General features: G+C 40.0%; 2 protein-coding genes across 6 annotated transcripts in view; both read left to right on the top strand.

The window, feature by feature from the left end:
- The window catches only part of LOC125961819 (metabotropic glutamate receptor 7-like), a 325,017-nt gene that overhangs the window by 81,721 nt on the left and 218,912 nt on the right, over positions 1–24,384 (top strand). The gene's annotated exons all lie outside the window — the stretch shown is intronic.
- Positions 1,478–14,154, top strand: LOC125961790 (UDP-N-acetylglucosamine--peptide N-acetylglucosaminyltransferase 110 kDa subunit-like). Of its 5 annotated transcripts, none has more exons than XM_049700793.1 (3): positions 1,478–4,875; positions 5,610–6,524; positions 10,430–14,154. In XM_049700793.1, exon 1 carries the CDS (start codon positions 1,478–1,480, stop codon positions 4,616–4,618), a length of 3,141 nt encoding a protein of 1,046 aa, XP_049556750.1. In that variant the 3' UTR covers positions 4,619–4,875; positions 5,610–6,524; positions 10,430–14,154. The 5 variants fall into 5 exon arrangements, with proteins under 5 accessions (XP_049556750.1, XP_049556752.1, XP_049556751.1 ...); XM_049700795.1 differs by having other exon boundaries at positions 1,478–6,524; positions 10,430–10,561; positions 10,722–14,154; XM_049700794.1 differs by having other exon boundaries at positions 1,478–6,524; positions 10,430–11,045; positions 11,666–14,154.

Below are 24,384 nucleotides of genomic sequence, written 5' to 3'. Positions count from 1 at the left end.
ATTGATGAGAACTGAATCTTTGACTTATCTTTCACATGCCTGATGATTGAAATAATTTTCCACAGATTAGCTTCTGGTTTTGTACTTTTCAGTTCCTTTTTTCTTCTTCAAACGCACATGCTTTGAGAGCTGTGAAGTGCAAGACGTGGCTATATTGTAAGGTGGTTTTTGTCCTTATGCTTCTGTGTCTTGTGCTAGGTTAAGTCAGTAGAGTAGTCAGTATGAGTACTGGAAGTTATTCCTGTAATGGGATAGTATATAGTCAATTACATATGGCGGTGTCTGAAAATCACATAATAGCCTCACTTAAAACATCTCCTTAGGGCTTCCCTGGTGGCGCAGTGGTTGAGAGTCCACCTGCCGACGCAGGGGACACAGGTTCGTGTCCCGGTCCGGGAAGATCCCACATGCCGCGGAGCGGCTAGGCCCGTGAGCCATGGCCGCTGAGCCTGTGCGTCCAGAGCCTGTGCTCCACAACGGGAGAGGCCACAACAGTGAGAGGCCCGCGTACCACAGAAAAAAGAAAATCTCCTTAGCCAGATTTCAAAAAAGCCTGTGGCCATTCCAATATGATCCAACATAGCAGAATATGATAGAAGGAAAATTGGCAAAGAAAGAGACGCTGGTCTTACCTGATGGAAGTTAAAATATCTCACTTTTGACAATTTTGCAAAAACTTATAATTCCATGAACTAATTTCTAGGGTTCTTCACAGGACCTAAAAAGGAACCCATAGAGTTGTGGAACAACAATAGAAGCTGCTGTGATGAGAAGCCCAGGCACCGCAACAAAGAGTAGCCCCCGCTCGCCACAACTAGAGAAAGTCTGCACGCAGCATTGAAGACCCAACGCAGCCAAAATAAAAATAAATAAATAAAGATAAATTTAATTTTAAAAAAGTAATACTCAGGTTTGAGGCATGAGAAGTATGATGAGGAGAAATTAGCTAATCCTTTCAGAACTTTTAAAATATCAAACTCAGTCTCTAAGATTTTAGCATTATATACAACATTGGTTACTTATTAGTGGTTTGGGAAGGCCAATTTAAGATTTTCTGATCTTACTGTATTGAAATTCACGGCCCTAATGTTTTCCACATTGACTATATGAATGATGAAGTAAAGTCAATCATGTATTTCCTTTCCAACTGGACAGAAAACAAAATTTTAAAAAGTGTTTGGACTACTGACTTTTGATTTCTTCTAAGGCAAGTGTATAGGTAATTTTTATTCCCTGATTAGGAGAAAAATGGTGGAAGAGGGCAGGGTTAAGAATTAAGATTTCAAGAGCGTGAGAGGTAGATGGCCAACCAGAGTTCCTAAGTTTCAGTGCGTGTAACTGTTGCCGCCGCTTAAGCCTGCCAAAGCAGTGGTATGGCTGCTGCCCTCGTATTTGCTACCTCTAGAAACATTCTTGCCAGTAGTGGCAGCAGCGGGACTCAATTACCCCCTTTTCTCACTCTCTCCAGAAGCTCCAGATGGCGTCTTCTGTGGGCAACGTGGCCGACAGCACAGAACCAACGAAACGTATGCTTTCCTTCCAAGGGTTAGCTGAGTTGGTACATCGAGAGTATCAGGCAGGAGATTTTGAGGCAGCTGAGAGACACTGCATGCAGCTGTGGAGACAAGAGCCAGACAATACTGGAGTACTTTTATTACTTTCATCTCTACACTTCCAGTGTCGAAGGCTGGACAGATCTGCCCACTTTAGTACTCTGGCAATTAAACAGAACCCTCTTCTGGCAGAAGCCTATTCGAATTTGGGGAATGTGTACAAGGAAAGAGGGCAGTTGCAGGAGGCAATTGAGCATTACCGGCATGCATTGCATCTCAAACCAGATGTCATCGATGGTTATATTAACCTGGCAGCCGCTTTGGTAGCAGCAGGCGACATGGAAGGGGCAGTACAAGCTTACGTCTCTGCTCTTCAGTGCAATCCTGATTTGTACTGTGTTCGCAGTGACCTGGGGAACCTGCTCAAAGCCCTGGGTCGCTTGGAAGGAGCCAAGGCATGTTATTTGAAAGCAATGGAGACGCAACCGAACTTTGCAGTAGCTTGGAGTAATCTTGGCTGTGTTTTCAATGCACAAGGGGAGATTTGGCTTGCCATTCATCACTTTGAAAAGGCTGTCACGCTTGACCCCAATTTTCTGGATGCTTATATCAATTTAGGAAATGTCTTGAAAGAGGCACGGATTTTTGACAGAGCTGTGGCAGCTTACCTTTGTGCCCTAAGCTTGAGCCCAAATCATGCAGTGGTACATGCCAACCTGGCTTGTGTATACTATGAGCAAGGCCTGATGGATCTGGCAGTAGACACCTACAGGCGAGCTATTGAATTGCAACCACATTTCCCTGATGCTTACTGCAACCTAGCCAACGCTCTGGAAGAGAAGGGCAGTGTTGCCGAAGCAGAAGAGTGTTATAATACAGCTCTGCGGCTGTGTCCCACCCATGCAGACTCTCTGAATAACCTAGCCAATATCAAAGGAGACCAGGGAAACTTTGAAGAGGCAGTTCGCTTGTATTGTAAAGCATTAGAAGTCTTCCCAGAGTTTGCTGTTGCCCATTCAAATTTAGCAAGTGTATTGCAGCAGCAGGGAAAACTGCAGGAAGCTCTGATGCATTATAAGGAGGCTGTTCGAATCAGTCCTACCTTTGCTGATGCCTACTGTAACATGGGAGACACTCTAAAGGAGATGCAGGATGTTCAGGGAGCCTTGCAGTGTTATACTCGTGCCATTCAGATTAACCCTGCACTTGCGGATGCCCACAGCAATCTGGCTTCCATTCACAAGTATTCAGGGAATATTCCAGAAGCAATTGCTTCTTATCGCACTGCTCTGAAGCTTGAACCTGATTTTCCTGACGCTTATTGTGATTTGGCTCATTGCCTGCAGATTGTCTGTGATTGGACAGACTATGATGAGCGAATGAAGAAGTTGGTCAGCATTGTGGCTGACCAGCTGGAGAAGAATAGGTTGCCTTCTGTGCAGCCTCATCATAGTATGCTCTATCCTCTTTCTCATGGCTTCAGGAAGGCTATTGCTGAGAGCCATGGGAACCTCTGCTTGGATGAGATCAGTGTCCTTCATAAACCACCGTACGAACATCCAAAAGACTTGAAGCTCAGTGATGGTCGACTGCGTGTAGGATACGTGAGTTCTGACTTTGGGAATCATCCTACTTCTCATCTTATGCAGTCTATTCCAGGCATGCACAATCCTGATAAATTTGAGGTATTCTGTTATGCCCTGAGCCCAGATGATGGCACAAACTTCCGAGCGAAGGTGATGGCAGAAGCCCATCATTTCATTGATCTTTCTCAGATTCCATGCAATGGGAAAGCAGCTGATCGCATCCATCAAGATGGTATACACATCCTTGTAAATATGAATGGTTATACCAGGGGTGCTCGAAATGAACTCTTTGCTCTCAGGCCAGCTCCTATTCAGGCAATGTGGCTGGGCTACCCTGGGACCAGTGGCGTGCTTTTCATGGATTATATCATCACTGATCAGGAAACTTCACCTGCTGAAGTTGCTGAGCAGTATTCTGAGAAAGTGGCTTATATGCCCCATACTTTCTTTATTGGTGATCATGCTAATATGTTCCCTCACCTGAAGAAGAAGGCAGTCATCGATTTTAAGTCCAATGGGCACATTTATGACAATCGGGTTGTGCTGAATGGCATCGACCTCAAAGCATTTCTTGATAGTCTCCCAGATGTGCAGATTGTCAAGATGAAATGTCCTGATGGAGGAGACAACGCAGACAGCAGTAATACGGCTCTTAATATGCCTGTCATTCCTATGAATGCTATTGCAGAGGCAGTTATTGAAATGATTAACAGAGGACAAATTCAGATAACAATTAATGGATTCAGTCTTAGCAATGGACTGGCAACTACCCAGATCAACATTAAGGCTGCCACTGGAGAGGAGGTTCCCCGTACCATTATTGTAACCACACGTTCTCAGTACGGGTTACCGGAAGATGCCATTGTGTACTGTAACTTCAATCAGTTATATAAAATTGACCCATCTACTTTGCAGATGTGGGCAAATATTCTGAAGCGTGTTCCCAATAGTGTACTGTGGCTGTTGCGTTTTCCAGCAGTAGGAGAACCTAATATTCAACAGTATGCACAAAATATGGGCCTTCCCCAGAACTGTATCATTTTTTCACCTGTTGCTCCTAAAGAGGAACATGTTCGGAGAGGCCAGCTGGCTGATGTCTGCTTGGACACTCCACTCTGTAATGGACACACCACAGGGATGGATGTCCTTTGGTCAGGGACACCCGTGGTGACTATGCCAGGAGAGACTCTTGCTTCCCGAGTTGCAGCTTCCCAGCTCACTTGTTTAGGCTGTCTTGAGCTTATTGCTCAAAATAGACAAGAATATGAAGACATAGCTGTGAAACTGGGAACTGATCTAGAATACCTGAAGAAAATTCGTGGCAAAGTCTGGAAGCAGAGAACATCTAGCCCTCTGTTCAACACCAAACAATACACAATGGACCTAGAGCGGCTCTATCTACAGATGTGGGAGCATTACGCAGCTGGCAACAAACCTGATCACATGATTAAGCCTGTTGAAGTCACTGAGTCGGCCTAAATAATGACTGTGTGCACAGGAGAATTACCCTGTACCTGAGCCTCAACCTTCTGGGGGAAAGGGAACTACTTTTTCCTTATCTGTACAATACCATGCTGCAGATGGGTGACAGACAATGATAAGAAATAGCACAGCCAGACTTGCTTCCTGCATGATCATGATCACGATAGGGAGAGACACAAGAGATGGGAAACTGCTGTTCCACAAGGAGTCTCCATAGAATTTTGCAGCAGCCAGGTGTCTGGAAGGTCTGGAAGGTAAGTCTGGAAGGTCTGATCTCCCTTGGTCTTCCATGGGATGGATGGTTAGTGTGGAAGGGAGATAGAGATTGCCCAGCCGTTTTGTGATTATCATGGATTGATTGAGTCCTCTGAATTAATATTTTTCTTTATATTTTGGGTATTGGAGCTTTTAAAAATGTTTGGTTTCAGGTATTTTTATTCATGTGAAGTGTGTACGATTCTCTTGAGATAAGCTTTTAAGCTAAAATATTCCTTGTTTTAGTTTCTGAACTCGACAGATAAATGGGGACTTTGCTGGTATAGTCTTTTTATAGGTTTTGTAAACCACTTGAGCCTATATCAATCATTTTAGTGTCTGACATAATGTTCGGAACTATCAGTGCTTTGTTGGTTTATAGATGATGGCTTAAATTCTTTTCCTGGTCCGTTTCCTTCTTCCCTTCCGCCCACTTTAAAAATTCTCCTGTAACTTGGCTAACAAAAAACCAAGTCTGATTCAAAACCTCCCAGAGTGTTTCTCTTAACCGCATCATCTGGTGCCAAATGAAGATTCTTAGGAGTGATTATTAATTCTGAAGGGCACAGTTGTGGTACTGTCACTGATGATAATAATAATGGATTTTTGGCCTAGAGTTTTGACCTATTTCACCAGTGTTTTACCGTTGACTGCCCCTCTATGCTGCTTCCAAAAGTCATAGTGTGTGTTAAGATTTTTACTTTCATTTCTAATGTTTGTTTGTTTTTTTTAGTGAGTCCTGTTCTACCTTTTTCTTTCAGCAGAAATGAAATCCCAGGTAAGTATAAGTATTCAAATATTTGATCAGTAAGTCACAGTTATCTCCAGTACATTAAATAACTTTCATCAAAAAACATGTTATAGGTAAAAAGCTCTGAAGGACCAGCTATGTATATGATAATTATGTTTCAGACCTTCTAGGGTATTATATATAATAACTTGTCTTCTGGACATGGTCTTGAAGTCTTTATGGATTCAGTCTCAGTAGTAGCGAACTGCACTGCTACTTGGTTTGGAGTACAAATTAGACTTTAGCCCTCCTGGAGGTTGAGTTTTTGGTATTGAAAACCATAGGAATGAAATTATTGTATTTCAACAAAGGATCGAGGGCTTGAGGCTTAAACAAGGCAACATACGTGTGGGAAGCAGTCAGCCTTGAGGGCAGGTAAGGACATGCCAGGCATGCGGCCGCTGCTCGAAGGGACTGTCCCTACTTGTTCCCCTCCTTGTTCCATTCCATGGGAGATAAATCACCAGAGCCCAGAGATCAGAAAGAATGTAAAATGAGACAAGCAAAGCTGTCTCCCCCCTGCACATGCAGGTTATTTTTGATGCTTCTGGGTTTATGGGTTTCCTCCCAGGGAAGTTAACCTTGAGCCGAGACAGTCTGTAGATAATGTAAACCACCATCTGGCAACCTTCCGATTTCTAGTCTATATAATCTGCAACTGTAGCATAATAAAATTTGCCTTGCAACCATCAGTTGTCTTGGTCCTTCTGACCCCATCCGTCGGTGCCACTTCAGTTCCTTACCCCTTCCCTTCTGACCCTGGGCGGTGAGATCCTCTTTCTCCGGCTGGTCCGCGGCAAGTGGCACTCGAACAGGGACCTGAAGCGTGAAGGCAATTAAAAGAAAAAGAAAGTGCAGGTAAGAGAACCCTTATGCAAAATATGTGTGGCCACCAGTAAAAGTGAAACGAATAGAGGCATAAGGCAATAGTCAGAAGTAAAATAAGATGGGGCAAAAGGGCTCAAAGATGTATGAATTATTTGCTCAGGTTTTACTTTTGATGCTTAGAGCTCGGGGTAATAAAGTTTCTGAACTTTATTGTTGACTGAATTTTTACAGTATATCCATGATGTATCTCCCTGGTTTCCTGATGGCGGCTCTGTTGACATAGAAATCTGGCAGTAAGTTGGAGAAGATTTAAAAAATTATTACGAGTCTCGAGGGCCTACTCATACTCCTGTTGTTACATATAGTTTGTGGAATCTGATAAAAATATGTTTAGATTCTTCTCATGATAGTGTTGATTTGAATGTAAAGTCAGAAAAACATAAGCCTCTGACAGAAGGAGAGACTGTATTATCAGCTACTGTGTCGCCACTTCCTAAACCGAAAGAGCTAATTAATTTAAATATTTTAGATGAAGAGGAACATTTTGACTTAACAGATGAGGCTTGTAAACATAAAAGAGAGAAATATCCTGAGGATGATTTTCTAATGGCTGTGATAGATAAGTCAGTGAAAAAGCTGCAGGTTAATAAGGACTGTCTTCCTCAAAAATCCACATCTGTAAAAATGCTCAGTCCCTTGCAGCGCGCTGTACAAGGAGCAATAAAACGAGGAGAAGATCCTATTTTCTGTTGTCCCGTCATAGAAAGACCTGATCCTAATAATCCTCAACAAGCTACTAGGGAGCATCAGGCTCTCCCTTTGAAAGTTTTGAAAGATTGAAAATCTGCCTGTGCTCAATATGGGCCCACTGCTCCTTTTACTACTGCTATGGTTGACAGGAGAAGCTCTTCCCCCCGCTGATTGGAAGTCTATTGCACGAGCTTGTTTAAATGGTGGAGATTATTTAATATGGAAGTTTGATTTTTATGAACGGGCTGCTGAACAAGCAGAAAAGAATGCTGCCCATAATATTCCAGTTGATTATCATATGCTGATTGGGGAAGGACAATATCTTTCTTTACAAGATCAATTAACTTATCCCTTTGTTGCTTATCCTCAAATAAATCATTTGGCATTACAAGCCTGGAGGAAATGACCTTCTACACACAAAACTGAAGATCTTTCAAAACTTAGACAGGGACCTGATGAACCATATGCTGATTTTGTAGATAGGTTGTCACAGGCGGTGGGGAGACTCATTGTGGACGGACTCACTGGTACAATTGTAGTTAAGCAACTTGCTTTTGAAAATGCTAATAATGAGTGTCAGGCTGCGATTCGACCTTGGAGAAAACGGGGAACATTGGAGGATTATATTCACCCTTGTGCAGACATTGGGCCTACTTATATACAGGGTGCTGCTGTGGCTGCAGCATTAACTAAAGTGGGGTTTAAAAACAATCAAAAGAAAACAAAGACTTGTTTTAAATGCGGAAAGGCAGGTCCTTTTGCTAGAGAATGTAGATCTTTTAATTCTAACCCTAGTCCTTCCTTCCCTACTCAAAAACCTCCAGATGGTCAGAAAATCCCTGGTTTATGCCCTAAATGCAATAGGGGAAAACATTGGGCACAAGATTGTTGCTCAGTGGCCCACAAGGATGGGCCACCACTGTCGGGAAACTCTTCCCAGGGCCTTCCCCGGCCCCAACAAATAATAAGCGCAATGTCTGTGTATCCTCCTCAAATTATCAATCAGACATTAACCAAAAACAAAAACATACAATATCCTCGCTCTCCAGAGCAACACCAGGAAGCGCAGGACTGGAGCTCAGTACCTCCGCCCGATATGTATTAACTCCTGAAATGGGTCCTCAGGCCCTCTCTACGGGCATCTGTGGACCTTTACCCAAGGGTTTGATGGGACTATTATTGGGAAGAAGTAGTGTCACCATGAAAGGTTTAACTGTTATGCCAGGAGTCATAGATTCTGACTACGAAGGAGAAATAAAAGTCATGGCACAAACTATTAAAAATATAATAACTATTTCTCCTGGTGATAAAATTGCACAATTGCTACTTTTGCCCTTTGTACCTCATGGACAAATTTTACAACATCAAAAGAGAGAAACAAAGGCTTTTGGATCGTCTGATGCTGCCTACTGGATTCAGAAGATAGGGAAAGAACGTCCAGAAATGAAATGAACCATTAATGGAAAGGTTTTTTCAGGTTTGTTAGACACTGGAGCTGATGTCTCTGTTATGACGCAGGTACACTGGCCTAAACGTTGGCCCATTAGTCCTACTATTACAGAACTTCACGGAATAGGACAAAGTTCTTCTCCTATGCAAAGTAGTCAGTTTTTTTTATGGCAAGATAGTGAGGGCCATTCAGGATATTTCCAGCCTTATGTTTTGCCTGGGCTGCCTTTAAACCTCTGGGGCCGAGATATATTAAAAGAAATGGGAGTATTACTTTATAGTCCAAACTCTCAAGTCTCTAATATGATGTTGGATCAAGGATTTCTTCCCACAAAAGCGCTGGGAACAAATCAACAAGGAACTGTCTATCCTATTGATGTGAAAATAAAAAATGATAGACAAGGTTTGGGTTTTTCTTAGGGGCCTTGGATTCTCCACTCACTGCTGATCCAATTACTTGGCTGACTGATGACCCTGTATGGGTGGACCGATGGCCCCTCACAAAGGAGAAATGAGAAGCTGCAGAACAATTAGTACTGGAACAATTAGGGCATTTAGAAATTTCCAGTAGTCCTTGGAATACTCCTATTTTTATTATCAAGAAAAAATCTGGAAAATATAGGTTATTACAGGATCTAAGAGCTGTTAATAAAACTATGCTAATAATGGGAGCTCTTCAACCAGGCCTACCCTCTCCAACAGCCATACCACACAATTATCATCTTTTAGTTATAGATTTAAAAGATTGTTTTTTCACTATTCCTTTGTTTCCTGAAGATAGAAAACATTTTGCTTTTAGCTTGCCTGCCTTAATTTTTAAGGAACCCATGAGGAGATTTCAATGGAAAGTATTGCCTCAGGGCATGGCAAATAGTCCTACATTATGCCAAAAATATGTGGCTCAGGCCTTGACTCCTGTGAGAAAAAGGTTTCCATCGTTATATCGCATACATTATATGGATGATATACTTTTAGCCACTGATAATATTTCTTTATTAGAGACTGCTTTTCAATTTTTACAACAGTCCTTACAATCATTTGGCTTGGTCATTGCCTCAAGAAAACTTCAAAGACAATCTCCATTTTTATATTTGGGAAAATATATTGATAACACTACTATTAGGCCTCAAAAACTGCAAATTCGAGTTGATAATTTAAAAACATTAAATGCTTTTCAAAAATTACTTGGAGATATTAATTGGCTAAGGCCTGCCTTAAAACTTACTACTGCTCAATTACAGCCTTTGTTTGATATTCTTAAAGGTGACTCAGATCCTTCTTCTTCACGCTCTATGACTCCAGAAGGATTTCAAGCTTTACAAATAGTCAATAGATCTGTCAGTTCTACACAATTAACTAGAATTCATACTCACCTTCCTATTTTCTTAATAATTTGTCCAACTCCTCATGTGCCTACTGCCATCTTATGGCAAACTGTTGGAATTATTGAATAGATTCATATGAAATCTACACCCTCTAAAGTTATTAACCCTTATTATGAACTTATTAGTAATTTAATAATGCAAGGTAGAACTAGATGCTTACAACCTATAAGTATAGAACCTTCTCAAATTATTATCCCTGATTCAGTTAGTCAACAAAATTGGCTTTTTCAACATAGTAATGAATGGGGTCTTGCTCTTGCAGGATTTTCAGGTACCTTGGAATGCCATTACCCTGCTGATAAATTGATCCAATTCAGCAAACTTAACTCATATCTTTCCTTCTATAATTAGGCAACAGCCTGTCCCTCATGTACCTTTGGTTTTTACGGACGGTTCTTCTTCAGGAGTGGCTACTGTAATCATTGACGACGGAACAAACCTCGTTAAAGAAACTTCCTTGACTTCAGCTCAACGTGTTGAACTGTATGCTGTCATTATGTCTTTTAAACATTTGCCTTCTATATCTTTTAATTTTTTTTCTGATAGTAAATATCTTATTAGCTTGTGATTTCTTCTGGAGACTGCGAGCATAGGACATACTAATGACCCTGAATTATCATCCTCTTTTCGTTTGCTTCAACAGCTTATTCGTTCCCATGATGGTCCTGTTGCAGGTCTGTATATCCGTGCTCATTCTAACTTGCCTGGTCCATTGACTAAACTTAATGCGACTGCAGATGTTTTAACTCGATCTAAACGTGATCTTTATCCTGTACATTTTCCTCCCAAGAATAGAGTTGAAGTTACTCCTCCTCCTCAATCTCTTTTCCCTAAAGCAGGACATGTCCCAATTTACCGTACTCCTCCTTTCCGTTCGTCATGCTGTCAAGAATGGCTAATATACTGCATTCATTATCTCCATACTCTTGATACTCATGGTCCATGTCCTGGACACCCTCATATTATGGTAAGTTATGATCAAACTGCTTCACAAGCAGCACAGCAGTTGCACGCTTTACACCGTCAGTCAGCGGCTACATTACACACACAATTTTCCCTTACTCGTGAAGCCGCCCCACAAATTGTTAAGCAATGCCCACAATGCTTACCTCACCTTCCTGTTCCACATTATGTTGTTAATCCTCGTGGATTATTACCTAGACATTTATGGCAAATGGATGTTACTCATATCCCGTCTTTTGGGAAATTACAGTTTGTTCATGTCACTATCGATACTTATTCTGGTTTCCTCTGTGCTACAGCACAGACCGGAGAAGCGACTAAACATGTTATCACTCATTTATTACACTGTTTTGCTTTCATGAACCTTCCCAAAATTATTAAAACAGATAATGGGCCCGCTGCTTTTGCAACATTTTGTAATTCATTACAAAATTACCCATATTACAGGCATTCCATATAACCCTCAAGGACAAGGTATTATAGAACGTGCAAATAGATCTTTAAAGCTAACTATTGAAAAAATAAAAAGGGGGGAATTGTATAGAACAACACCACATAACCTTATAAATGATGCTCTGTTTATTTTAAATGTTCTCACTGTTGACAAATTTGGCTGCTCTGCAGGGGGAAGGTTGGTGGCTGAGCCAAGATTGGCCTCTCAATCTCCGGAGGTCCTCTGGAAAGATCCGTTAACCAGCACTTGGCGTGGTCCTGATCCTGTGTTGATTTGGGGACGTGGTCACGTGTGTATCTTTCCCAGATCAGCGCCTGGACCTTGCTGGCTTCCTGAGCGCTTAGTCAAGCAAATAGATGGCTCGCCACAGCTCACCTAGTTCAGAAGATGAAGAAGCTCTGCATCTCTCCCGAAAATTTGACAGTGTTGATTCAGAAAAAGAAGAAGAAGAGACCACTTGCCAGGACGACTCAAAGGAGTGATGTTCCAACTTGGGGACAAATTAAACAACTGGTTTCATGAGCTCAAGAGTCAGTGAAACAACAGAATAATCCTGTTACACCTGTAACTTTATTTTTGGTTATGTTGGCAACCATTTCATGTGTTCCCTCTGTTAATGCAGCAACTTACTGGGCCTATGTACCTGATCCTCCACTATTACAACCCATATCTTGGTCTGAGGCAGAGTTTCCTGTATTTTACAATGATAAGTGTTTATGGGCCTCTTATTGGGAATATAAAACAAATCAATATGTCTGTAAATTATACTAACTGGTTTAGTACCCATCCTGTCTGTCTTAGCCCACTGAATCTGGAAACTGGACGTGTAAAGGCTATTAGTTATGAGCATACAGATGTTTATGAGGGAACGGATCAATCAATTAGTTTGTCAGGCTCTCCAGGCATCCTTCGTTTTACAGGAACCAACATTACTCTTACATGCCCGGCTACCAGCTGACGAGAGTATCTTAAGGATACCATCATTTGGTATAAAATGGGCAACCTATTAATATTAGAGGTCAAATCTCATACGCCTCACCACTTAGGGATTCCGCTATTACTATAGCCAAGGTTACAGGTGAAGATTCAGGAAATTATTTCTGTATGAAGCGTTTACTTGGAGGACAAGGGATACTTATAGCTGGACATAAGGTTACTATGCTTAACAGAAAATCAAAAAATCAATTTCCTCCCTTTATGACCGTTAACTTTCCTGGATCCACTTTTGAACGTTGCAATGCATCTTGGAATAATAACCAAATATGCTGTACTATAGATTATACCAAGGTGTCAATTCTTATCTCTTCTTTTCCCATCATAGATAGGTTTATCACATTTCAAAAGAACTGGGATATATGGAAACTAGCTCTAACTTATTCCAATACACCTGTTATAACTTGTGTTGCTCCTCCATATACACGTTTGTGTGGTTCTATTAACATTGGTAATTCTTCCAAAGGAGGATATAATATTAGCTGTGTTAATTGTATTTTTAGCAGTTGTATGTTCCCTTCTGCAGGAACGCAATCTGTGCTTATACTAAAGCAACCCATGTATGTTATGGTGCCTGTGCATCTGAGAGAACCTTGGTATGAAGATACTGGAGTACAGGCATGGGTGGAACTCTCTAAAGCCTTGCAGAGAGGAGACAATTTCTTGGGTGGCTAATAGTAAGTTTACTTGCCTTGGCTGCTCTGTCTGCTACCGTGGCTACTGCCGGTCTTGCTCTTTCACAGAGTATTCATCATGCTCACTTTGCTAATCAGTTATCTCAACATACCAGTCTTGCTTTATCTTTACAAAGTCACATATATTTACAGATTAATAACAAGTTAGATGAATTTAAAAACGCAATTTTGGGGATTGGAGATCAGATGGCAGCATTAAAATTGAGGATGCGTCTAGCTTGTCATGCAAAGTATACATGGATGTGTGTTACTCCTTAAAAGTACAGTGACTGTATTTGGGAATGGGAAAAAGTAAAAATGCATCTGCTGAGTGTTTGGTCAGATAATAATATTAGTCTTGATCTTAAGAAATTAAATGCTGAAATTCAGGATATACAAAATACACATCTTGATGATGTTTCGCCAGAAGATGTAATTCAAACTTTACTGGACCATTTAAAGTGGTTAAATCCTCAGTCTTGGATTACCGGAAGGTTGTCAGGCTTTATTACCCTGGCCATAATTTGCCTATTATTGATATTAATCTTCTCATGTCTGTTTCGTATCCTCATGCAACAGTATACTACTCTCGGCACTAAACTTCATGGAATTATTTTGCAGCAAAAGTTAAAAAATAAAAATGGGGGACCTGTGGGAAGCAGTCAGCCTTGAGAGCAGGTAAGGACATGCCAGGCATGCGGCCGCTGCTCGAAGGGACTGTCCCTACTTGTTCCCCTCCTTGTTCCATTCCATGGGAGATAAATCACCAGGGCCCAGAGATCAGAAAGAATGTAAAATGAGACAAGCAAAGCTGTCTCCCCCCTGCACATGCAGGTTATTTTTGATGCTTCTGGGTTTATGGGTTTCCTCCCAGGGAAGTTAACCTTGAGCCGAGACAGTCTGTAGATAATGTAAACCACCATCTGTCAACCTTCCTTTTTCTAGTCTAGATAATCTGCAACTGTAGCGCAATAAAATTTGCCTTGCAACCATCAGTTGTCTTGGTCCTTCACCCATTCGTCGGTGCCACTTCAGTTCCTTACCCCTTCCCTTCTGACCCTGGGCGGTGAAATCCTCTTTCTCCGGCTGGTCCGCGGCACACATGAATATATGTTTTTGTCTTGCTGTACTGCACCTGTGCTGTCTAGTAACAGATATTTTGTCTGCTAGTAGTGTTCTAGATTATGTCTTTCCAAAGCGCTGAGGCAGTGCACCTAGTCTGTAGTTGCAGCTGATGCCTGAATGTAGCCTAGCTGACAAATTATTGATTAATAAGAACTTGAATTTCTCAAAGATTTGTACTGTTAACCAAAATCTGAGCAAGGAGTCTCAAATGTAATTCTTAGCCAGAATTACATGTTAATGAACTATTGAACAGTGTAAATGAAGGAACATCAGTGTAAGGATTTCTTTTAATTTATTTTTTACCTGCTTGAGATATCAGTTAAAGTTTGCCAGCTTGGTTGCAGATGAATGGACGTTTGAAGTTCACCAAACTACTTAATGTGGGATAGGATAATAGACTTCCAGCGCCCTCAAGGCTGTGACCTTGCAGCCATTTTACATAGCACATCCTCCTCCTTTCCCTGGCCCGAAAAGTAGCAGCTCTGTTGAAGCTTTGCATATTGTAACAGGCTTTTGTTTCCAGGTTACATGTCTGTGGAAGACTTAATTCTGAATAGAGATATAGATATTACTGGAAACATTGTTTTTTCTATTATACTCTGATTTATCAAAAAAGTAAAACATTTAAATTGTGCTACAGAAATTCAGAAGTTGTCTTGCAATCTTTAAACAATAAATGAATGAGTTGCCCTTAAAAAAAAAAAAGGATTAAGCAGTTAAGCTGTTGGTCCCACATCAGACAAATTTTCCTATACCTTCTGTCAATATTGTTAACAGAGACTGTTATTTTATTAATCCTTATGATCCCATGATTCTTTCTTTCATGTTTCAGGGCACAGCAGGTGAGAGAGTGGATTTGTTAAGCTGGGTGGGTTTATCCTTCTTTTATGCGCTCATTCAATTTTATGTTCATTTACTTATTGTACACACATGGCAATAGAAGCTGCTAAAGCAATCATTGCTATTCTGCAAAACAAGGCACAGAAGCAGATGTCTTATTTCTGAGATTTCTCCCCCCAGGATTATTATGATTAAAGATCCTTTCCCCCACTCCCTGGAGAGGATAAGGGGCTGCTCGCTGGAGGTTTTTTAATGACTTGGGGAAAGGCTCAAATATCCCCCCATTATGGTAATCCACCCCAGGGGCAAACCACACAAGAATATTATGAATTTATTTTATTTTTCTATCCTTGCAGAGGTAATACTCAGCTCATTAGAATATGAAAACTATACTGTCAAATTTCAGAATTACATGGATGAAGAAAATCACCAAAGTGGCATCGTATCACGTGTGTTATAATCGTATTTACTATATTGACTATATTAACTATGTTGTGTTAACAATATATTGTATAACTATATATTGAAAAGGCAAAATGCTGTAACTTATTTTAGAGAAAATAATTATATTGGCAAACCCCAAATTGTACATTGTAGACAGGTCCTAGGAAAAGAAGATTTAATTCATAGTGGACAAGAGGTTAGCTTCTGTTTTCAGCCATGTGCTATTTCAAGAATTAAACGTCATGAATAATACAGGATATAAGAGGAATAGTCTAAAGACAGAAAAGCACATTTTGATTAGGAAAGAGAATTTAAGGCTTGTCTTTTTTTTTAAGGAAAACTGCCTTATTACTATGAGATAAGAAAATTGTTTCCTTCTTTTCTTCCTTGCTTTCTTCTTTTTCTTTTTTTTAACCTTTTTAATTTTGGATATTTGACCTCTAAGCTGAGATGACTGAAAATGCCTCCTCTGGGCATCAACCTTTTTGAAAGACTTTTTCCCCCTCCCTAAGGGCTATTTGTCTCTTGGAGGCATTGTCTACATTACTCACCAAGAGGCAAGCATTTGTCCTTGCACTAAATGCTGACATCTCCTGGTAAGAGGGAAGCTGCAAAGTAGAAGAATTGAAGGTCAATATGTTGATAGTGGTCTCAAGAGCATTGATGTACATTTGTGTATTGGGGAAGGGGAGAGAAGCTTGAGAGTGGGCCAGTGGGGAGGGGTAAATATTTTGTGATGCTGTCTACCTATGGGCTTATAAAGTTTACAGCTGCATTAGGAGGACAAGCATTACCATTAGCATGAAAAGTAGGGCAGACCTCAGTTGCGAAAGCTTCTAGCCATACACATAGGGCAATACGTAAACGATACACCTTATTGCATTCACCCATTCACCCTCCCCTGTTCATGCTAATTGGAAATTTCAATCCATTTCAGAGAAGTAACACAACTATCGATCATTTTCCCTGGCACGAATCTTCCTAGAGCTCACGCACTAGCCCATGTGTCTTAGATTTAATATCTGCTCACTAGCTGGATTGAAGCCAAGAGGTGGTTCCCAAAGTTGCTGCACATTAGAATCACCTGGGGAACTCTGAGCCCTCCCTGTGCCCAGGCTCCTCCCTAGACCTACTGAATCAAAATCTCTGGGGCTGGGACCCAGACACCAATGTTTTTCTTAAAAGCTCTTTAGGTCATTCAAATGAGCAGCAAAGCTTGAGAAGCAGCCCAATAACGGGAACAACTTATTTCACACAGATAAAGTGGGGCAATTCATATGTTAAAAGAACATGAATATATGTCTATGCCTCTCTCACGCTTTGTCACAGTTTACCCTTCCCCCTCCCCATATCCTCAAGTCCGTTCTCTAGTAAGTCTGTGTCTTTATTCCTGTTTTACCCCGAGGTTCTTCATGACATTTTTTTTTCTTAAATTCCATATATATGTGTTAGCATACGGTATTTGTCTCTCTCTTTCTGACTTACTTCTATACTGTTGGTGGGGATGTAAATTGGTGCAACCACTATGGAAAACACTATGGCAGTTCCTCAAAAAGCTAAAAATAGAGCTACCATATGATCCAGCAATCTTACTCCTGGGCATATATCTGGACAAAACTATAATTCGAAAACATACATGCACCCCTATGTTCACAGCAGCACTATTTATAATAGCCAAGACATGAAAACAACCTAAATGTCCACTCACAGATGAATGGATAAAGAAGATGTGATATATATAAAATGGAATACTACTCAGCTATAAAAAAGAATGAAATAATGCCATTTGCAGCAACATGGCTGGACCTAGAGACTATTATACTAAATGAAGTAAGTGAGAAGGAGAAAGACAAATACCATATGATATCACTTATATGTGGAATCTAAAATATACAAATAAACTTATCCATGAAACAGAAACAGACTCACAGACATAGCACACAAACTTGTGGTTCCCGAGGGGAAGGGGGAGGTGGGGGAGTGATGGATTGGGAGTTTGGGATTAGCAGAGGTAACCTATTATATATATGATGGATAAACAACAAGGTCCTACTGTATAGTACAGGGAACTATAGTCAATGTCCTGTAATTAACCTAATGGAAAAGAATATGAAAAATTGTATATATGTATAACTGAATCACTTTGTTGTACAGCATAAACTAACACAACATTGTATATCAACTACTTCAGTAAAATAAATTTTTAAAAAAAGAAAAAAAATGAATATATATATATACATATATATATATATATATATATTTCTTTTTTTCCTCTTTATTCTGTTTGTGTTTCAAATAGGCTTTTTTTTTTCCTTCTGCAAAAAGCCTTATTGTTTCCATTTGGTCCAAGGCTTGGGAGAGGGCTCGAGGGCGGTTACAAAGCTGCCTAGTAGCTGCAGAGCAGGGCTTCAGGCAGAAGCTCTGATGCCAGAGGGGCTCCTCAGAGGCCGCTGGACTTCAGAGACTCCTGTTTGTGCTCGAGGGTGAGCCTTTCAAAGAGATACTCGCCCAGCACAGCCTGCGGACCAGCCAGCCTGCGGAGGTTGGTCAGGTGGTCGCCCATCTTCTTGATGAGTTTCACCTGCTCCTCCAGGAAGCGGCTCTCCAGGAAGTCACAGAGGTGGGAGTCTGCGCGGGCGGAACCCAGGGCGCGCAGATCTGATAGTGCCTGGTGCAGGCTCTTCTCCCTAAGAATGGCGGCTTCCACAGCGTCCTGGGTTTTACCCCACTCATCTTGAGAAGGCTTCCGCGCATCCTGGAAGAGGGCGCGGCCACAGCACTGGTTTTGCATTTTCAAGAGATGCTGGGCGCCCTCACACTTCTCCTCAGCCAGTTGGCGAAAAATGTGGCCCACACTGTCCAGAGTCCCATTGTTGCTGTCGAAATAGAAGCTCAGAGAGAGGTAAGTGTCCCCAGATGCATGTTGAACAGGTGGTGGACGGCGGCCTCCACCTCGATGGAATAATTCTGACGAACCTGGGAACTCGTGGTTGATCAGTGATAAGGAGCTAAGCTCAAAAAACGGTGTTGGCCTGTCCTGGAGGCTGAGGATAGCTGAGTGGCTGATTCCAAAGGTTGCGACAGGAGGAAAGGTTGGAGGGTGGTCGGAGGCTGGAGCAAGGAGCGTCCCTGGGTCTGTTCATTCCAAACACTGTTGAAGCAAAAGACAGAACTGCAGGACTGCCAAGCGCACTGCCTCAAATAGGCTTTGATATAAATGAACAAGAAGTCCAAACAAGGACAAAACTTACCCTTCCCCCCACCAAAATAGCTGGCGATACTAGAATCTAGACCTGGGAAGGGATTCTTCCATTACTTTCTGAACATTCCAGGCCACTAGAGCAGTGGTTCTCAAAGTATGGTCACCTTGTAACCAAGCAGTACCCTATGGGGCCTTCCTAGGACAGACGCATCCCCCATATCCTCTGCTGTAGTTCCTCTCTGAAGTACTCAGATAATAGTATCTCAGGCATATTTCTTGAGTTTTCAGATGCTAAAAACCACCGCCCAGTGGAAGAAATTAACTCCTTGATGATCATGAGCACGTAGCCCCCAGACCTTCTGGCACCTAAGGATGGATAATGTTACCTGCCCTGTGGCCTCCACATCAACCGATCAGAGGATTGTGCACGAGCTGATCACATTCCCTGGGATGTCCCTCCCTCACCTGGCCTTTAAAAATGCTTTGCTGAAATCCTTTGGAGATTTCAGGGTGTTTTGGAACTCGGGCCACCCCCTCTCCTTGCTCGATCCTGCAATAAATCTTTCTCTGCTCCAGACTCCAACCTTTAGGTTTGTTTGGCCTCTCTGTGCTTCAGACACACGAACCTGCATTCGGTAACAACCTGACCAGTTTTACCAGCGTCCCCTGATAATGTGTCAGATATTCAAGTTTTAGGGCCCTGTCCCAGCCCTATGGAATCAGCAACTCTGGTGGGGCTCAGTGATCTCTGTTATAACAGGCCCTCCAGATGATTTTCATTCACCTTAAAGTTTGAAAATATCTGCATTGTCAGCTGGCCAAAGCGTCCACCAGCAGGTGAAGGGGAGTGGTGCCTGGAAAAGATAGGGACCAGCCAAGGCAAGTACAGCAGCATTTGCCGTGGTAGTAATGGAGAATGCCTTTTCTCCACTGGTTGGCACAGACTAAGATCTGGGAGCAGTGGCAGGGTTATTTAGGATGCTTTACATTTCAATGTAGAGGGACCGCTGTCCTGGTTTGCCAGGGACTTCCCCTGTGTGAGCACTTTAAATCTCATCCTGGCAAACCCCTTAGCCCTGGGTTTGAAAAACGTAGGGAATAACATGAAATTTAGGGAAAACATGATCTAGGTTTTGGGCAAGTCACAAGTGCTAATTAAAGCTAAGCAAGTATGGACAACATCTAGCGTTCTTTAGCCCTTTGCGGGGAGGTAAATCTGATTGGGTGAAAGGACTTACTGTTAAGAGATCTTTGTAGAAACATCCCCTTCTGCTTAGTCCGCTGGTTCTCAGTTCTGGCTAGACATTGGCATCGTCTGAGGAGATTTAAAATGATTTTATTGGTCTACGGTGACCAACCGTCAGTGTGAGGGTTTTTAAAAAGTGCTTCAGATGATTCTAATGCACAACCAAATTTAGGTGCCACTGCTTAAGCTTTTGAACCACTGCTGCATATTTTCACCTCATCTTCCTATGAGAATATCCAAGTGTAGTTGAGGTTTGTTTTTTTTTCTTTTTCTTTTTTTTAACTGTCTTACTATAAGATTTACTGTCTTAAATAAGGTTGAATGTACAGAAAATCTTGCTAGTCCATCTGGTATAGCTGGGTACTTAGAATAATATGTTAAGATATATACCATTTAAGTATTGTGACTGGCCTTTTTGAAATTAACATATGCATTGAATTAGTATGTTCTCTTTTGAAGTTGTTATGTTGGGGAGCTATACCTCTAATCTGCCATTGCTAAATATCTGGACACCTCTTATTAGGAATTGCTTTTAGAAATCTTTAGGGATTAAAACCAAGATTGCTGTATTATTTGCACTGGAACCACAAAAACCTCACAGAGTTCCCCCGCTGTACCTTCTACCCCCATCTCTAACCCTTGGCAACTTCTAATCTGTTCTCCATCTCCACGGTTTTGTTATTTTAAGAATAATATGTAAACATAATCATGAATTACTTAATCTTCGGAGATCAGCTTTTCAGAATTTTTCCCTCGGCATCATTCCCTTGAAGTTCATTTCAATTTTTGCATATATTAATAATTTGTTCCTTTTTGTTGCTCGGTAGTATTCTATCATAAGATTTTATCACAATTTGTTTCAACATTCATCCACTGAAAGACATTTGGGTAGTTGCCAGTTTTTGGCTATTATAAATAAAACTGCTATGAACATTTATGTGTAAGTTTCTGTGGGAACTTAATTAAGTTTTTGTTTCTTTTGGATAAATGCTCAAGAGTACAATTACTGCGTTGTAGGGTGAATCTACTTTTAGGATTAAAAGAGACTGTCAAGCTGTTGATCAGAGTGGCTAAACCATTTTATTTTCCCACCAGTGATGTGATATAATTTTTCTATGTACTCGCCAGCATTTGATGTTGTCACTATACTTTAATTTTAGTTATTCTCTGACATCTCATTATGGTCTTAGTTTGCATTTCCCTAATGGCTAATGATGCTGAGCATCTTTTCACGTGCTCCTTTGCCATGTGTATATTCTCTTCCATGAAATGTCTGTTCCTGTCTTCTGCCTATTTTCTGGTTGGATTTTTTTAAGTTGTTTGGAGAGTTCTTTGTATATTATAGATACAAGTCATTTGTCTCATATGGGATTTTCAAATATGTTTTCCTACTGTGTAATTTGAGTTTTCATCCACTTAAAAGGATCTTCTATGAAGCATTTTTAACTCATTTTGATGAGATCCAATTTATCAGCTTTTGCCTTTATTGATCATACTTTTGGTGTCAAGTCTAAGAATTATTCCCCTAGTTCTAGATGCCAAACATTTTCTATTTTTTTTTCTAAAAATGTCCTGCTTTTACATTTAAGATTATGATCCACTTTGATTTAATTTTTGTGTAAGGTGTGGAGGTTAAGGTTCATTTTTTGTTTGTTTGTTTTTGTCGAGGGATGTCCAACTGTTTCAGTACCATTTTTTGAAAAGTCTATTCTTCCTTGATAGCTTTTGCACTGCTGTCAAAAACAAGTTATATGTATTTATGTCAGTCTATTTCTGGGTTCTCTATTCCATTCCATTGATCTATGTATCTACACTCCATCATTACTGCAAAATCTTGAAATTGGTAGATTAATTCCTCCATTTTCTTCTTCCTTTGCAAGTTGTTTTAGCTATTCTTCAGCCTCTTCTTACCATATAAATCTTAGAATAAGCTTGTCTAGATCCACAAAAACCTTGAGGGCATTTTAAGAGTAATTGTGTTAATAAGCCTCTTAACTTGGGGAGAATTGACATCTTTATCATGTTGTGTTTTCTAATCCATGAACAAGGTATGTCTCCCTATTTGTTTGGGACTTAAAAATTTTTCTTCATCAGCATTTTGTAATTTTCAGTCTAGAGGTCCTATAAATGTCTTATTGGGCTTATATTTAAGTATTTATTTAGGTCAGTTGTAAATGGCATCACATATTTTTATTTAAGCTTCTACACATTTGTTATTAATATATAATTTGATAAAATTGTGGTGATCTTGTACTCTAAATCATTTACAAACTAATATTATTTCTCAAGCTTTTTGTGGATTCCTTGGTATTTTCTCCATTTAGATTATCATCTCATCTTCAGATACAGACAGTTTTACTTTTCCTTATTCAGTATAATAGGATATATTACTATTCAACATTCAGTAGGACATGTTCCTTCCTATGCAACGTAGAAGGAATAGTCCTTTTATCTTTTAAATAAACTTTTTAAAAATTTAACTTTTAAATTTATGTATTTATTTATTTTTGCTTTATTTTCTTACTAGAACCTCCAGTGATATATTTAATAAAAGTGGTGAGAGCAGATATCGGTGCCTTGTTTCTGATCTTACAGAGAAAGCATCCAGTCTTTCACAGTTAAATATCATGTCGGTATAGGTTGTTTGTAGATCATCTTTATGAGTTTCAGTATGTTCCTTTTCTATTCCTAGTTTCCTTGGAGTTTTTTTTCTTCTTTTTTTAAAATCATGAATGGGATTGGATTTTGTCAGATGCTTTCTCTGCATTAATGGATAGGATCACATGACTTTTCCCCCTTAATCTATTGGATATGGTGGATTACACTGTTTAATTTTCCAATATTTAACCAACTTTGCATAACTGGAATAAATCCCACTTGGTCATGGTATATTATTCTTTTCATATATTTCTGGATTTAATTTGCTAATATTTGGCTGAGGGTTTTTCAGCCAATTTCATAAAAAATATTGGTCTGTAGGTTTCTTCTTTCTATACTATCCCTGTCTGGTTTTGGTATCAAGGTAATACTGGCTTCATAAAATTAATTAGAAACTGTTCCCTCTACTTGTATTTCTTATCAAATCATGTAAAATTGGTGTTAATTCTTTAAGTCTTGGGTAAAAGTGAAACATCTAAGCCTGAATATTTCTTTTGGGAGTTTTTAAATGAAAAACCAGTGTTTCTAATGGTTACAGGAAAATTGAGATTATCTATTTCATCTTGGCTGAGTTTTGGTAGTTTTGGGTGTAGAAACATTGGCCCATTTCATCTACATTTTTGAATTTATAGTGTAGACTTGTTCATAGTAACTTGTCCCTCATTAACCTGCAGGATATGTCATGGTATCCCTGGTTGCATTTCTGATATCTGTGATTTGTGCCATCTCTCTGTTTATCTTTATCAGTCTTTCTAGATCTTTATTGGTTAGATTGTTTATTTCAAAGAACCAGCCTTTTGTTTCATTGATTTCCCCCCCTATTTTCCTGTTTTCAGTTTCATGGATTTCTGTTTCATCTTTATTATTTCCTTCTTTCTGCTTGTTTAGTGTTTTTTCCTCTTCCTTTTTTACTATTTTAATATAGAAAATTAGATTATTGCTTTGAAATATTTTCTTTCCCAATTTAGTGCTATAAACTTCCCTTTCAGCATTGCTTTCACTTCATTCCGCAAACTTTGATCTGTTATATCTCCATTTTCTTTTATTCTATGCATTTAAAAATTTTTCCTTGATGCTGTCTTTTTTACCCATGAGTTATTTGGAATTGTGATGTTTAGTTTTCATGTGATTGAAGATTTTCCTGTTGTCTTTCTCTTATTGATTTCTAGTCTGATTCCATTATGGCTAGAGAACATACTCTCTATGATTTTAATTCTTTTAAATCTGCTAATGTTTTCTTATCGCCCAGTATATGGTATATGAGTGAATGTTCCATGGACACTTGAATATGTATTCTGCTCTTACTGAGTGTGTTCTTTAAATGTCAGTTATATCCTGTTGATTGATGATGTTTTCAGTTCTTCCATATCCTTGCTGATTTTTCTCTCTGGTAGTTGTATAAATTGCTGTGTTGAAGTCTCAAATAATAATTGTGGATTTAAAACTTTCTCCTTTTACCTTTTTCAGTGTTTGCTTCATGTATTTTGAAGTTCTGTTGTTTGGTGCGCACACATTTAGTATCACTAGGTCATCTAGGTGGATTATTCCTGTTATCTTTATGTAATGACCCTCTTTGCCCCTAATAATTTCCTTTGCTCTGAAGTCTACTTTATCTGATAGTAATATAGCCATTCCTGCTTTTTCTGATTAATGTTCACATGATATATCATTTTCATCCTTTTACTTTGAACTACCTATATCATGATG

Source organism: Orcinus orca, chromosome 17 (genome assembly GCF_937001465.1).
Source record: "Orcinus orca chromosome 17, mOrcOrc1.1, whole genome shotgun sequence".
Classification (NCBI taxonomy): Eukaryota; Metazoa; Chordata; class Mammalia; order Artiodactyla; family Delphinidae; genus Orcinus; species Orcinus orca.
This window is presented reverse-complemented; position numbering and strand designations above follow the sequence as displayed.

Excerpts from the sequence above, each read along its gene's own strand:
- LOC125961790 (XM_049700793.1), top strand. The coding sequence starts at position 1,478 with ATGGCGTCTTCTGTGGGCAACGTGGCCGACAGCACAGAACCAACGAAA.